Here is a 16627-nt window from a genome sequence, read left to right on the forward strand (position 1 = left end):
TTTTTCGCTCCAGTACTCTGATTGCTGTTGAAGTATGCAGAGGGATGTATGAGGACAAACTCCCTGCCAACATCTGGAAGCACACTTAATGATCATTTAAAAACAAGACGACCGCAGTTGAGGTCTCACGCTCCCGTCACATGCACAGAGTGGCTTTGTGACATATGCCCTCACTAGGGTTCCAAACATAAAGCCTTTACATTTAACAAGGCCTTGTTCTAAAGTTATGGCTGCCAGTAAACTTACTTTACATTTCTCCTGTGTATGGCTTTGTGTACTAAAATATCTATCTGAGCTTCAGAGTCAGGAAGCTTGTTATTTAGATGATATGCCTAATACAAAGAGATGTCCTCTTCTGTGAAAACAATCATGGTTGTGGACCTACTCTTTGATACTTATAATAAACATTATAATTCACTTTGCAATACTAAAGAAACATACAAGATCTTAAGAGAAAAGCATTTGGCTTTGCAATCCTAGGTTTTTACTGTAGAATGCAAATAGGGTTGAGTTGTTCCTGGTCTTGTGCAATGCAGGTACTGTAGCTTGTGATTTTCCTCTCTATTGCTCCAAGAAAGCAAAACACTGGTTTTCAAACTGAAGCAGGCTATTTGTGGTCCATGAATAATGTGGAGGTCAAGGGTACCAGGTTAGAGGATGCTGAGTCTGTTGCTCTCTTCAAATGTTAAGTAAAAACATACCCGCTAAATGTTTCACTTGCTAACACAGAACTACTGGCTTGAGGCACTCAAACCTTCAAACACGCAACATGTGATATGGTTTTAACATCAACAAGCTTCAAGTCCAAACAGCTTGAGGAGTGACAGTCTTTCAGAGACTTATTCTTCCAACAATCCTGGGTATCTTGAGCACTTGCATAGCAATACATATTTATCTTCGCTTTTCTTTACTGCTAATGAGTATTCAATTTGAAGATAATACAATTGCTAACCTAATCTCTCTCAAATAATAAACATCCTGGCATAATGGTTTGAATCCTCTGGGTCAACACACCTTTTCAAGTTAAAAGTCTCATTTGTCTTTGCTGAAAGGAACCGCATAATTTTGGGGGTATGGAACTCTCACTATACTGTAGATCTAATGCGTGTTTGCGGTCACTACAGCAGGACAAGTCTGCATTGCTTGCATGCAACCACTAGTCTTGTATTGTAGGCTATAGGAGGTCACCACTTTTAAAGCGAGATCGTGCTATAAAGTTAATTTCTATGACATTTAATAACAGTTCATATTAATGTCTATCAAATCATAGAGTACTATAAAATACAACACTACTAATAATCCTAATTTACACATTACCCCTTTTTCCGAGCGACAGTCCTTCGTTGTGTTTCATACACCTACGCTGCTGTCATTAAGTCGGATGTAGCCTACAATCTTGGAAAAAATGTAGACTTTTATTTTGGAAATTAGAGAGAGACAATGTCTTACTTTTGGATTAGAATAGTATCTTAATATTGCGAGCTTCACTAGTTTTAAGAAGGGACATATGATTTGTGTTGTTTGCAGGTGCCACATAACTGACAGAAGCTTGTACATAAAATAATTATGCGCAAACCTGTGCTGGGTAGAGCTGCCTTTAGTCATTATGCTCCTCGGGCATGGAATGACCTGCAGAAAACTCAGGAGACTTGCTGCTTTAGTATCATTGGGCCATTTTAGGAACATGATTAAGGATTCCTCAGTGGAGGAGTGCTCTTGTTATAATTGATCAATTGTGTCCTTTTAAAATCTTGATGTAAATATTAGTGATGTGTATATATTTTGTAATCAGGGCACAACGAGAGATTGGTCTCAAAGGGAATTCTTGAATAAATAAAGGATAAATAAAAATAAAGTAATAAAAAAGGAAGACGTTAAGAAAGAGTTGAAGGCGTAAATGTTAATCCGTAATCATAACAGAGGGGTTGTATTTGCAGGAATTAGATTACAAAGCAGTTTTTACGTTACAGTGCTGATTTTACATTTGCGCTTCATATTTTACGTGTGGAATTATTTATCTTAATATTATGTTTGTTCAACATTTTGGCAACTCCATATATCCCTAACTCAGAAATAACTGTCTAACCATTCATATTTGCTTAGATTGAATTGTTGTTATATAAGGGACATAAACAAAAGACAAAATGAAATATGACCATGCAAATATGCTTAGTTTGTTTATTGGCAGCCTTGGCAACTAGCTAGCTGACTAGCTAGATAGGGCACAGATAGCTGGCAAGCTAGCAAATTCGTCTTTATCGCGAACAAGTTTGCCTTTGCAAATCTAAATGGGAAGTTCAAAAATAGCTAGCTAACCTAATTTGTCATATCTTTAAACTTTTATGAAAAGATTTGCCAGCTCCCATGCTCTATTTTATTGTAGTTGCATAATGTTCGATTTCTAACACTAATTCACTTGTCGGTGTCTGTTTTTTTTCTGTTCAGTCTTACTTTTCATACTTAAATAGTACTTAAGTAGAAATTAGGTTAGCCAAGTGTAAGTCACTTTTATGCAACAGGTGACATTAGACGTCAATCCTATCCGTCCGACTAACAGTTAGACTTTAAGTCTATGTCTAAGTTTATGCAATTGGCCCCTGTTTTGGGATTTTTTTGGGCCAGACAAAAGTACCAGTGCCGAAAGTGACAGTGGAAAAGCACCATAAGTTATCATCCTTATAGAAACCCATCTTAATTAATGAGACTTAGAAAGGTGAGGTGTCAAACTCAAAATAGATGAGAGAAGGTTGGAGGATCATTAAGGTTAGATTGTTCTACTGTACCTAGAACCAAAAAGGGTTATTTAGTTTGTTCCTGTAGGAGAACACTTTGAAAAACCCATGTGGTGTCAGATAGAACTTTTTTTTGGTGCCATGCAGAACCATGTTTTGTCATCATATCAAGGGAATGTCCTTCTGTTCAGGAAGCAAGTGGATTCTGCATATCATGCCTGTCTATCCTTAAATCTGGCCTCTCAGGTACAATTGTAGGACTTTTCTCTTTTATCCTTTGTTTTTAATACCTTGAAAGGATTGAAGGGGAAGTACTTTGTAGTATATCAACTGGAACTAGAAATATAAGTTCCAGAAGAAACGTTGTAAATGTTGGTGGTAGAAGAAGTTGGTTAACTGTGGACGATAGATATATAGATAGATACTGTACTGTAGATAGAGTATCTAGGTAGTTGAAAGAAAGTGAGATAGTAAACTCACAACTCACGTTGGTTACACATTTTAAGATGGAGATTTATTAAAAACAAAATATGCAATTTTTGGTCCACCGCTGCTCTATCTATCTTTCCCTCAGCTATCTAACTGTATGTCCATATATCTACACACTCTGTATCTCTGTATCAATCTATCTAACTTTCTCTCATCTATCTAACCTTCTCTCATCTACTGTATCAATCTAATATATCTATCTAACTATTTATCATTTATCAATTCATCCATCCAACCAACCAACCAACAGACCAACCATTCATTGATTGATCCAACCAACTAAACCTTCTATAACTTTATCTGCAACCATAATAAGACTCTCACTTTCATTTAACTACCCAGCAAATCTATCTATCTATCTATCTATCTATCTATCTATCTATCTATCTATCTATCTATCTATCTATCTATCTATCTATCTATCTATCTATCTATCGTCTAAACCATCTTTAAACTTTTTTGTATTACCAAAATAAGACTTTGCAAGCCCACAAAGTTTCTTCTGGAACTTTTCTAGTTCCAGTTCTTCCAAATGTTCTCACAGCTAATCTGTAAGGAGTCCTCTCATCCTGCTACTTCACCTTCTGGTCACCATTGGCCGCCAGAGACTCATTGTTTTCTGTTTCATCTCTTTTAGTTAATTGACACCACCTGTGCATAGTTATTTTGCCAGCATGTAAGCTTGGCTCATTTGTCACTCTGTGTTCAGTCTTATGTTCAGTCAGTATGTTGTTTGTTTTTACAGTTTGTCAATATACTGTAAGTACCTATTTATTTACAAGTCCCTCTATGTTATCTCACTCCTTAATATACTGATAGAAACTTTCGCTCTGGTAGATATCACACTGGTTAGGCTATTCCTAAAGCCTGCACTTCCAAAATAATTTGAAATGCATAAATAAACACAACTATTATTATTTTCATGATGTAAAATGGAAATGATTACAGTTCTCATTTTTATCTACAGTAAAACCTATGTTTGCAAGTCAATCTTCTATGCAGGAACTAACAGAGTTCGTTAAATGAAGAACTTTACTATTCTTGGGAAGGAGTGGATCTGGATTTTACTCAGTATTCGAATTTCATCTCTTGCCATAGGGCAAGACTGTCTATTGGCTAGACAGATTGTCATGCTTTTGTTTGTTAATGGGAAAGGATTTGAGCTTGTTGTAAGCCAAGCACAAGCAACAACAAAATATGTAGCCTACAGATAATGAATGTCACACATGTTGATGGTATTTTTCGGTCTAGGCAATTTAACACATCATCTCAAACAAAATGTTCTTCACTGCGAGTTGACCAAGGACTCTAGCACTGGGAGCAATCCAGTGCACTGACCATGTGAACCATATTCTACAAAAAACTGGAAGTGCTCGGATTCTCTTTTATTTTGTATTTTGGAGAAATTAGACCCTTTCACGGATGAAGAACAGATTGTCAGCAGTCTATCAACATTAGTACTTTGGTGAGTAACAAACGTATATTGAAGATAGTCACTAAAGAATTGATTGAGACAAGAGACCAACAACATTTTGTATTGACCAAAATAGGGCGTTTGAATTGGCTGAGCTGAACAGAGATTTTGCTCTGTCTTTTATAAATTGACTAACTAGAAAGGATGCCACCCTTCAATCTAATCTAGAAATATAGCTAAGTAATTAGAAAACCAACTATAGTTATCCATCATACTTATGAGTGGTCAATAACTATTGTTATTCCTCATACTTATAATAATTAGTAGGGTTGCTTCAGCTTGCTTGCATCTATCCATCTATCTTTATTTAACCTTCTCTTTGCTCTGGTCCAGGGCGCCAGTTTCTCTAAGCAGCTCACAAGGTCAGGATAGATTCATCTAAGGTTTAGACTATTGTGCCTATACACAAACTCTGAAATAGACCATTGCTCATCATAGGTTACAAAGTCCAGACTGCTGAAGACCAAAATAAAACTATGACCTGACTGGGAGCAGGAACAAACCAAGACCAGAGGCAATAATGGAAGGTTTTCCACTTGGGTCTGTTTGAGGCCCCTGAGTTTAGGACATTTTTGGAATAGTAGACTAACAATAATAGATACTAATATAGTTTAATTGCATACTGTGTTGTTCATGTAATTGTCAATCTCAATTAGAACAATTTGACTTGCAGGACTCTCCTTCCCAACTCCTCCTCTTGCAATCTTGACTGGATTCCCTGAGATTATAATGACATCTTCAGGCAAGGCTTGATACTGCTGCTCTGTGGACAAGGGGAGGAAGGGGTGTGGGCTTGATTACGTCAGCTTCTCTTTGCTGCGTGGCGACTGGCATCTGTGTTCTCTGAACTCCAATAAGATCCATCTAACTCCATTAAGACTTCCGGTTTTAAAATAAAAGCGTTAGAGTTAAAACATGATTGGAAAGTGATGGGATCACATCTTATTACCCAACAGAAAGCATATAACATTTTGAAAAATACATTTTGATCTTTAAAATGTACATATTGGTACATGCCTATTATATTTGTATAAACTGGACTGTACAGAAATATTTTTTAAAGATTTCAATTAATCTCTGGTACCACTCTACTTGGCAACACTTCTAGTCAGATGAGTTTGAGTCTAAAGCGATGTCTTGGCAAATGATATTGGCTATTTACTCCGGCCATACACCTCAAATAATATTCCAAGGCTAAACATGATTTTTACTACTACTGTACTCAACAACTAGAAGTGTATAAATATGTGTAATATTAAGTGTAGGTGAACAGTATTTGTGTGCAGTCCATTATGTGTTCCCTAGGCAATCTAGAGGTGGCACTTTTAACTGTTCGGCCACAGTAAAGGGCCAAGAATACTTTGTATGACACCCCTCATGGTTGAAACTGAAATTATATCTATACTAGATGTGTTGTTGAGTAGATGGGTAGTAAAAATCCATCCCATTATGTGTCTGCTATGCAGTGCAGCAGTCTTTCATCAGGGTAATTTGGATATTTGAAGAATTGCAAACCCTTAAAAACACAAATAATACATTGAGAGGTTTAAATGTTCCCAGATGTAATTTGTGGTTCCTTTATCCATATTTAGTATTTCTAAATGCTTAAACAAGTTTAACGTTGGCGCTTTTATTTTGAAGAAATGCTCATTTACACACATTTACATTGATCGGAAGTAGATGGGCGGAGTTCCAATTTTGGAGCTCAGAGAACACAGATGTCGACGTGGATGATGAAGAGATGGCACTGGCTGCAAGGATTTTCTTTGCAGGCGATGCTAAAAGGATAATGACAGCTATGAATCTATCTACATAGTAGAAATAAGCATTGCAACGGAGTCATTCCGTTCATATTATTTAACATTTCAGAAATATTCGGAATATATAGTACGCGGCATTTTACATTTTTGAAGCACTTGGACTTGCATCCAGAACAGCAGGTAACATTAGCATGACAGCGAGATGAGATCATCATCATAATTATTATCATTAAATTCTTGCTTGCAGCAACTGCAGACCAGCTTCTACTGACTACTGCTGCTGGCCGGGGGCTTTTAAATTGTTGACTGTCATTGTTGGACAGATTCACGGATAACAATTTGTCTACCATAGTAGATGTGCCTTTTATTTATGCTGGTTTAGGGTTAGTGCAATACATGTGAGAACGTGTTGACATGCAGTGAGCCTACCTCTAAGCAATAGGCCTAACAGTTAGGACGAATGTTAATGTCATAAGAAGCAGCTACTGCATTAGTAAAGGAATGTGCACAATCAATGCATTTTAGCTGAGTGAATTCAGTATGTGCTATCTTGCAGCATTTCATCATGGCAGACAGCATCATGAGCAAGGCTGCTACCATGGAGATTCCCATCAATAGCAATGGAGACACGGGTACCCTTCCAGAGGATGACAGCTTGGAGCAGGTGACTGTCAGTTTGTCCCCACAACAGAACTGTACTCTGCAGGACACTATTGAATATGCTTCTGCTTTAGAGAAACCATTAATTGATTATACTTTATTATTATGATAGCTAATAATGTCAAGTGTGAAAAAGTTGGTGGAGTAGACATAGGTGGTGAGCTACTGTAATAGGTGAGGTTTTACTGCAAGATTAATTGCAGTAAATATGTCGGCTGTGCTGTTCCTACGTTTGATTGATTGCACAGATAAGGTGAGACCAATTTAAAATGTAAAGTATTGAATTGAATTAATAGCATTGCTTATAGAATGACTCACCGAATGACTAATTAATAAGACTGGATCCAGCAAGTGGAATGTACATAATTTATCAATATTCTTATTCTGTGTGGTGACCTCTCTCTCTCACATGATCATTGTTGGTGAATATCTTTATACTGTACTGTATTATGTCTCACTTTTATGCAGGCTGCAAAGATTCAGTGGAGGTTAGATGAGAAGGTAAGGAAAGAAACCCAGAAGGGGCCAGGATGTGAGATGGCTAGATGTGGTTGTGATCCTTTAGTAACAGGGCTCTCATGTGTGCTTGCGTTCCAAAGTGGATGTTAGTCCTCACTAACCACAAGATGTTTTTCACACTACCCACCCATTTTAACTGTGTATGAGTCTCGGTGCACTAGGGTTGGGCGATATCAAAATGTTCTAATTGGCGATATTACTTAAGAAAATATCACCATATATGAGAAATCTTGTTAATTCCTTAAGTATGATGAAGATATGACAGCGTGAGCAAAAATGACTGAACTGCAGCGTATAGAGAGTGTATGGTTGGTGTTAGTCTGGTGAAACAAAGAGACATGTTTTTACCACTAGATGTGCTTTGCCTTGAAAAAACAGTAGGACACAGCACTTGTAGTTGTGCATAAATCTTTTTTTAAGAACTTTTACAGACTTTCCTGTTGGTGGAAACTTGATCAGCGCTTCATAACTAAAAAGTACCTAAAAGGAAAAAGGTGTTGTGGACAGATGAGACAAAGCTTAACATGTACCAGAGTGATGGTAAGTGTAAAGTGTGGAGAAAAAAGGAAACTGCCCAAAATCCCACCATACCACCTCATCTGTGGCCATGTATGGCTGCCATTGGAACTGTCTCACTTGTCTTCATTGATGATGTAACTGCTGACAGCAGCAGCAGAATGAATTCTGAAGACTACAGAAACATATTTTCTGCTGAAGTACGAGCAAATGCTTCCAATCTCATTTCACGGCCCTTCATTATACAGCAAGATAATGACCCCAAACATACTGCATAGCAACTGGGGAGCTTTTCAGGGCCAAAAAGTAAAAAGAGTGGCCAAGTCAATCTCCAGATTTAAATCCAATAGAAAATGCATTTAATTAAGGAGCTTAAGGGAGGGAACTTAAGGCAAAAATACTTCCAAACAAACAACAACTGAAGATGGCTGCAGTACAGGCCTGGCAGAGCATCACAAGAGAATATACCCAGCGTCTGGTGGGGTCAATGGGTCGCAGACTTAAGGCAGTTATTGTATGCAAAGGATTGTTGCCAAATACTAAACATGAGTGCTTTATTTGGACATTATATGATTCTTTCCAATTTTCCAATACTTTGTAAATGGTAGTTTCTAAATGGTGAAACCAATCTGAAAGAAAATAAACATTGAATTAAAGCTGAGAATTTCTACTTTGACCTCATAGTAATAGTTTGATTTTAAATCCAAACTGTTGGACTACAGACTTAAAAGAATACAAAATGTTTTCTCTTTCCAATACTCATGGCGGGTACTGTATTTGAGTTATGTACGTGAATCTTGAGTTACGATTCCACCCAATTATATCACTATACTATAGATAGGCCTATTGATGTTTGTTGTTGTTGTCTTCTTATCTTGTCTGTAGTTTTTATTAACTTGTTACTGTACAACAAATTGCCTCTTTGAACATTAAAGTTTTCTGAATCTGAATCACAATATGCTCCAAATATCACTATTTGATAATATCGAATATCGGCCCAACCCTATGGTGCACAACCGTGATTGTATATGTGACCAGATATTCTTGGCATAAAACCACATTTTATTACATTTTACTATTTTGTATTAATCAATACTTATTTTTACACTGACAAAAAAAATAACCAAAAATAAATTGTGTGTACATACATTAATGTTTTACGGACTGAATTACTCAAAAAGTGAATTACTGCAAAAGTGGTAATCCCACAGGTTGTTATGTTGTCAATTCCTCAGGACCTGCAGCAGGTGATGGTGTCTGGGCCTAACCTCAATGAGACCAGCATTGTTTCTGGAGGCTATGGAGGACCAGCAGGGGGCATCATTCCCACCAGCTCCATCAAAGGTATGGTACACACTCTAAATTGCTGTAAGCTTTATTGAATCAATATATAGTTCCCTCATGAATGTATGTTTTTTTCTGTGTTTCTGTACAATCCTAAAACATTGTTACAATGTTTTTATGATATGAAGAACATCCAGACAATCTTTTTTCAGGAGTTCATCTAAAGCATGATGTTCTGCTACAGCAGCATACTATGTATGGCTGTTTTGATCTTGAGGGTACTTACTTTTTAATTGACCATGACCACATTTCCAAACTCATTTCCATCAGGACCTGCTATCCGCTTCAACCCTGAGTACCTGGGCAGAAGACGAGTCCCTGACCCCACACCAGGTGGCTTTACACCTCCCCCAGCAAGCCTCCTCACTTTATTGCTCCTAATTTAACCTTTTCTTTGTTCTCTTATTTTTTCTGCTTGCTTTGACTTTTTAGGGCTTCTTTCATTTAACATTGGCTCAGCAGGAGAATGCTCAGAGTTGCCTGTGCTCTGGATTGGGCTCTAACCTCACTTTAATCTCTTCAACACCAATATATACCTCTTTTCTACAGATTTCAATGGAAAGATGGGAATGCTGCACTCTGATGTATTGAATGCATGTTGATAGATGTTAATTCAAAAAAGTGATGTATACTTACAACATGTCATTATAAGGCTGCTTTAATGTTGTGTGTGCGTGAATGTTTCTAAAGATGGCATTATGGATACAAATGGGTATTTCCTTAAGATTGATTCATAACATAAATACTTGACTTCACAAATGTTTAACCACATATTCATTATCTCCCCTGGCTGGAAGCTCATAGTTTAGAAATTGTTTGTAGAAATTGCAGTATACTAGCCCGGCTGGCTAGTGTCTAAAATCCTTAAGTTCCGTCCCTGCTACAGAACATAGAAAATTGCTGTTTCACATATGTAGACACTGGTATTGTGCAGGAGATAATGAATACAAGGTTAACAATTCTGAAGTGACCCTTTAAGAGTTAAAGGTGCAATTTGGGATTGGTACATCCATTTTTACTTTTAAATTAATGATATATAGCCATTGATTTTTCAAGAATATAACTTAGGAATGCCTCATGAGCTTAGTTAAACTGTCTTACCCCATCAGAAACCAAAATATAAGTTTGTTGTATTGCATTGTTTGTTAACAAAAACTGTATAGCTTCAAAACATGGTGAGAACTATCATTTTGATCTAATGGATGGTCAGTCTTGCATCCATAGCTCAGTCTATACATTTCTCTAGCCCCATCCCGCAGCTGTTTTTTAACCCAAAAAAGTTGCGGGAAGACCAGTTGTTATTTGATTCCCAGATTTTAATCCTCACTGTTTTTAGTGAGGCTAATGACATGCATGAAACAGCGGCCTTCAAAGAGCAGCGATCCAGGCGCTCTCATATTGAATTGTGTTCAACTTTTGGAATGGATGGTGCACATTTTGGGCCAAGACAAACAATTGGAAAAAGGCGCTGGTGGATTGGAAACCGTGTCAGGTGGTCACGGCCCCTAAAGGGGCTTGTGTCCACCAAACGCGCTTTCGCCTACTAAAAAGCAATTTGCGCCACTTCTGTATCTGAAACTGTGGCTTTCAAAGTGTAAAAATACGTGACTGTTGTTGCTAGGCTACCTGAGCAAGGTAGCTAGCAACGACTAGCGATTATGCTAACACAAACTTTGTAGGCATTTCTATGCTAGTAACAGTAGCTTGCTAATAAGATGGGGTAAAATACATTTAGAGAGTTTGTTTCATACAGAAATAGTGTATATTTATTTCAGAAACTGCAGTGCAAGACATCCTCATAAAACACTTCCTTCTCATTAAAAACAATTGGGAAAAGGAGCTGGCAGTTTTAAAAATGAGTCCAGTGAACACTTCCCTAATTCATCTGTTTGCCTTTTCATCCTGCTATTTCTGCATGAAAAACCTTCACGAGTTCCTTAAACACCAACCTGAACTCATCCTATCTATCTGGTAGAATACTCACCTGTTTTACTACTCTCTCCTGATTACTACACGTGCTCTCTCCATGACATTCAACTCTACCCTAACCAAAAACAATTACAGGCCCATGTGTCTATAATCCATCACCCGTAATCCACCAACCGACCGTTCCTCACATATCCTCTACCCCACCTCACTCTCCGTCCTCACCATCCTCATTTCAGACCTGCGCATGAAATCCAGGGGTTTAAGCATCCCTCCCAGCCAGTCTGCAGCGAGTCGGATAGCCAGCCAGGCAGAGCAATTTCCAGGTATCAGCATGTTCACTCATTGCCCCCAGTCTCCTCTCTTAACATGTCGTTTTCTTCCCTGTCATACTGTAGTATTGGTCCATAACCACACTGGGTAAACTAAAAGGATATTTGACCAAGAAGTGTTGCGGTCAGAGAATGTCAGAGGAAGCACCAATCTCCCCTCTCTAGATGCTTCTTTTGCCTCTGTGTGTATGCTACACTCTCAATGGAACTCACTGAACCTGAATTTATGCCAGGGTCCAGCATGCACCATAGCAACAGCAACCCATCTATGACAGCAGAGGAAGCTTCACGTGGCGTGGCTGTGGAGAAAATAGATAGCGTGAAGAAATGGGGGATCAACACTTACAAGGTACAAAGGGAATCACATTTTTCTTGAGAAAAACAGTAGAATCCATTGATAATTATGATTGAATAATCACATGAATATCCTTCCCTCCATGCCAATCATATGTCCAGTGTACCAAGCAGATGTTCTCAGAGCGGTTTGGCCGTGGGTCACGAACAGTAGACTTGGAGTTAGAGGCACAGATTGACGTGCTAAGAGACACCAAGAGCAAGTACGAGAACATACTGAGACTGGCCAGTGCTCTCACCAATCACTTCCACAACATGGTGCAGACACAGCAGGACCTGGGAGACACCTTTGCTGACCTCAGCCAGAAGTCCCCAGAGCTGCAGGTACTGTACGTCTTACAGTCCCACCCGCAAACCACCAACTTCTTTAATTTAATCAGGGATAAGTGGAGGTACTGTCAGGGAGAACTGAGGTACAGTTGGCATGTAAACGCATGTGTTTGTGTGCAGGATGAGTTTGGGTACAACGCAGAGACACAGAAGCTGTTATGCAAAAATGGGGAGGCTCTGCTTAGTGCCATCAACTTCTTTGTGTCCAGCATCAACACGCTGGTCAACAAAACTATGGAGGACACTCTGATGACCATCAAACTGTATGAGAATGCAAGGTAAACACATTGATATTTTTCCTAGTATATGAACAAATGAATATTGTGTGAAAAATGGCGTGTTTAAGAACCCTGTGTGTGTGTGCGTGCGTGCATGCGTGCAGGCTGGAGTTTGATGCCTACCGTGCTGACCTGGAGGAGCTGAGCCTTGGCCCTCGGGATGCTGCCACCATGGTGCGCATCGAGATGGCCCAGCAGCAGTACCAGATCCACAGGGACAAATACGAGCGACTTCGTAGCGATGTCACCATCAAGCTCAAGTTCCTGGATGAGAATAAGGTTTGTGGAGTATCCCTTTATAGACATTTGCATGTTAATGATACAGTTATACAGTGCCCTTCGTAAGTAATGGGATAGTGAAGCATTCTTTCTTCTTTTGGCAAAAACTGCGACCCATTGTCCCCACCAGACACTGGGGATCTTCTCTAGTGATGCTCTGCCATGCCTGTACTGCAGCCATCTTTAGTTGTTGTTTGTTTGGAGGTCTTTTTGCCTAAAATCTTATCATTGTTCATTGTCTTACTGTATGATGAAGTGCCATCCAATGAATTTGGAGGCATTTGCTTGTACAGCAGACAAGATGTTTTTGTACACTTCAGAATACATTACATCATCAATTAAAACAAGTAAGTCAGTTTTAGTGGCAGCTATACAGAACATACCCAAACTATAGCACCCCCGCCACCATGTTTCATAGATTAGGTGGTAAGGGTAGATCTTTTTTTATCAAAACTTTCCTCTTGCAATTACTCGGGTGTGTGACAATATTTCTCATATCTGTCCACAAGACCTTCCAGACCTCTCCAGGCCTTTAGGTACTGTTTAGCAAACTGTAACCTGACCATGCTTTTTGAGGATAACTAGTGGTTTGCAGTGAAGCGTCTGTAGTTTGGCTTGTGACGTATTCTGCGGATGATTGTCTCTATGGAGAGCGTTCTTCGTTCATCCACTATAGAAGTCTTCCTTGACCTACCAGCCCGTTTGGCATTGCTGAGCTCACCAACTGCTTTTTTCCTTTTTAATGATGTTCCATGTCTTCTAATGTCTTTCTTGGCCATTGGCAGCTCTCTTATGCCTGCACAAATGATGTGACAGAACACACCTAACTAACCAGAAACACCTGTCAAGCCAACTGTTCCATTACTTTTGGTGCCCTGAAATAGGGGCACTATGTATAAAAAGGGTTGTCAATGTTCACAAATACTAGTTATACTTTATCCTCATAGTAATTGTTTAATTTAAAATCCAAACATTTGGAGTATAGAGCCAAACGAAGAAATCATGCTTCACTGTCCCATTACTTACACAGGACACTGTAAAATAGTTTCTTAAATGTTTTACTTAAAATAATGTATGCTTCAGAATCTTCATCTTCCTCATCTCATTGCTCTGCTCTCTTCTAGGTGAAGGTGATGCATAAACAGCTGCTCCTCTTCCATAATGCTATCTCAGCCTACTTTGCTGGCAACCAGCAGCAGCTGGAACAGACTCTTAGACAGTTCAATGTCAAGTTAAAGCCCCCAGGATCAGACAAACCATCTTGGCTGGAGGAACAGTGAGGAGCACCCAGGTCATCATCATATGGGACACATGTGGAGAAACTAAAGAGGTTGACAAAAACAATGAGTGGTTTGTCAGATGGACAAAAATATATATGTGCTGTATAAACAACTAGAGACAGCACCAGTAGACGCCAGTGATGATGATAGATTAATGGACAAAACAAGAGCTCATCTTCTCTTTTTTGCTTATTTGTTCATAGAATATAATTTTTAATACAATTTTATTTAGTTGTTTTGTGTTTGATCACAAAAAAGCATTGATGTCTTATTATACTTTATGTAGCAGACACATATCGTATGTCACCTACTATTTATGCATTAACTGACTTTTGTGGAGGAATCACTGTACTCTTAGCCTGTACTTTGCACATATGTACATTCATGCATTCTCTTTCATGTCTATCTAGTATGTAAATCATCCGAAAGGTCAGTTTACTGTTTATATTTTTTGAGGATATTAAGAATATACTGTCTATTATTTTCTCTAGTTCCAAATACAGTGTTTGCACTGAATTAAGTATAGGTTTATGAATAATGATGAGGTCAAGGGAGACGCTTAAAGTCAGTGGCATACTATAGAATCTATAGTATAGATTACCGAAATAATAGGTCTCTAAGTATTAATGATTGAGGACAGAAAGTACAAGTGTTGGTTTACTTAAACCACGAATAATTATGATCCTTAGATTATATTGGGCCTATAGTATAACATGTCTGCATATCCTTTATCAAGTACAGGCATATTCATAAAAATGCCAACACTAATTGAAATTCAGGATGAATTTTTTTTGTTAGTTTTCTTTCCTGTCATCTTCCATTTCTACATCTATAGAAAAGATGTGTCCTACTTTATAACTTAACTGTATGTAGTGTACAGTATGTGTACTGTTTGAATTGATCTTTCCATGGACTGTTCCCACAGAATATGTACAAGTAGCCTAAATGCATTCCACCTGCTGTCCACTGATTTATATTCTCTACATTATACCATACCATAAAGTATGTAGATGACAGTACAGTGCTGAAACATTATTTTGTTCCCATTTGTAATTGTATTTATTGTTAATCAGGCAACTGCCCTCCTGCCCCTTTCTCTTGTTAATGTTCACCTTTAGATCAACCCGAGTTGTATCTTGTGAAGTAAGATCTGAATGTCTAGCCTTTTAAGGTCATGAGTTCTTGCTTGTCTTTGAAAAGACAACCACAGTATTATGTTCTATTGTAAATATACTGTACACAATAGGCTACATTACACTGTGGAGCAGTAGATATAAGGGAGCAATACAATACTTCGGGAAAAATATTCAAGGGTGAGTTTCCCTAAAGTTTGGTAATATTCAGAGGGGAACTTTCCGAAGGCCTGCCACACCCCAGTGCAGTACACAACAATCAAACATACTAAAGGATTGAGACCAAATACTAAGTGTAAGAGACTTGATTACAGGTAGGCAAGAGTCGAATGGGATAATGATTTATGGTTCTATTGTGTCTTGTTCTTACCGCACCGACTTATCATTTGTTTGACAATGAATTGATTAATTATGCTATCAAGGGGAATTATGCTTTCAATGGGCTCTGATTTACAAACAGTATGGTGATTATTACCTATCAAAATAGCAGAGATCCTCTCAATTTATTAAATGTATTAAATAATGTTAAACCATAGAAAACTTGTTTTTCTTTCAAGATTTCGATCATGCAAACAGCATGACCACTGCTGCAACATGAATTATATTATTTTACTGGATTAAAAAAAAAAAAAAAAAAACATTAAACGGGCAAACTGGGATTGGTATATCAATTTTTGGACTTTTTGGAATTAATTATGTATAGCCATTGATTCTTAAAGAATTTCTTCCCAGATTGCTCCTTTAACACCCCATTGACTCTAATCTTCATTTTTAATCTGTGTACATGTTATTTTATGTATAGTGTTATTTCAATTCCCAATGCACTGTACTGACTGTAGTCAGACTTCATGTTCTGTTTCAATAAGTTACATTATACCTCAAGGACAATAAACATTCTAAACAGCATGGTTGTATGGAATGAAATGAAATGAAATGAAATGGTTGTGACTGACGTTTAATTCCAACCTTTCAGCTCAGTTGTCACACAATTTAATTTACCGTTGTTCGTGTGGAAGGCTGAGATGAGATACCCATAACAATGATTCCACTTCATATTCAACAACCCGCAGATAGCCATGAAGAAAAAACCGTCTACAGCGGTGCTATAGAGCTCGAAATCGGCCCAAACAAATTGGAAAGCTTTGGAAGTGAATGGGTTAACTGGGCGTGTAGCTCATGCATAAGGCAGGTGAAAGTTGCAACACACTGTTCTCGTAATCC

General features: G+C 38.1%; 1 protein-coding gene across 2 annotated transcripts; it reads left to right on the forward strand.

Moving 5' to 3' along the window:
- Positions 1-6436: 6436 nt before the first annotated feature.
- LOC310823272 (arfaptin-2-like) lies at positions 6437-16282 on the forward strand. 2 transcript variants are annotated; one of them, XM_083696094.1, is made up of 11 exons: positions 6437-6635; positions 7012-7119; positions 7584-7616; positions 9386-9494; positions 9765-9827; positions 11660-11746; positions 11986-12101; positions 12209-12430; positions 12557-12714; positions 12819-12993; positions 14118-16282. In XM_083696094.1, exons 2-11 carry the CDS (start codon positions 7021-7023, stop codon positions 14271-14273), a joined length of 1218 nt encoding a protein of 405 aa, XP_083552220.1. In that variant the 5' UTR covers positions 6437-6635; positions 7012-7020; the 3' UTR covers positions 14274-16282. The 2 variants fall into 2 exon arrangements, with proteins under 2 accessions (XP_083552220.1, XP_083552221.1); XM_083696095.1 differs by lacking the exon at positions 9765-9827.
- The last annotated feature ends 345 nt before the right edge of the window (positions 16283-16627 follow it).

The sequence above is a fragment of the Argentina silus genome, assembly GCF_951799395.1.
Source record: "Argentina silus genome assembly, chromosome: X".
NCBI classification, from domain to species: Eukaryota; Metazoa; Chordata; class Actinopteri; order Argentiniformes; family Argentinidae; genus Argentina; species Argentina silus.

What these genes read in the sequence shown, in the direction of transcription:
- LOC310823272 (XM_083696094.1), top strand. Translation starts at nt 7,021, where the DNA reads ATGGCAGACAGCATCATGAGCAAGGCTGCTACCATGGAGATTCCCATC. An exon ending in AAACTGTATGAGAATGCAAG is followed by an intron (nt 12,715 to 12,818) that starts GTAAACACATTG and finishes GCATGCGTGCAG; the next exon opens with GCTGGAGTTTGATGCCTACC. An exon ending in AGTTCCTGGATGAGAATAAG is followed by an intron (nt 12,994 to 14,117) that starts GTTTGTGGAGTA and finishes GCTCTCTTCTAG; the next exon opens with GTGAAGGTGATGCATAAACA.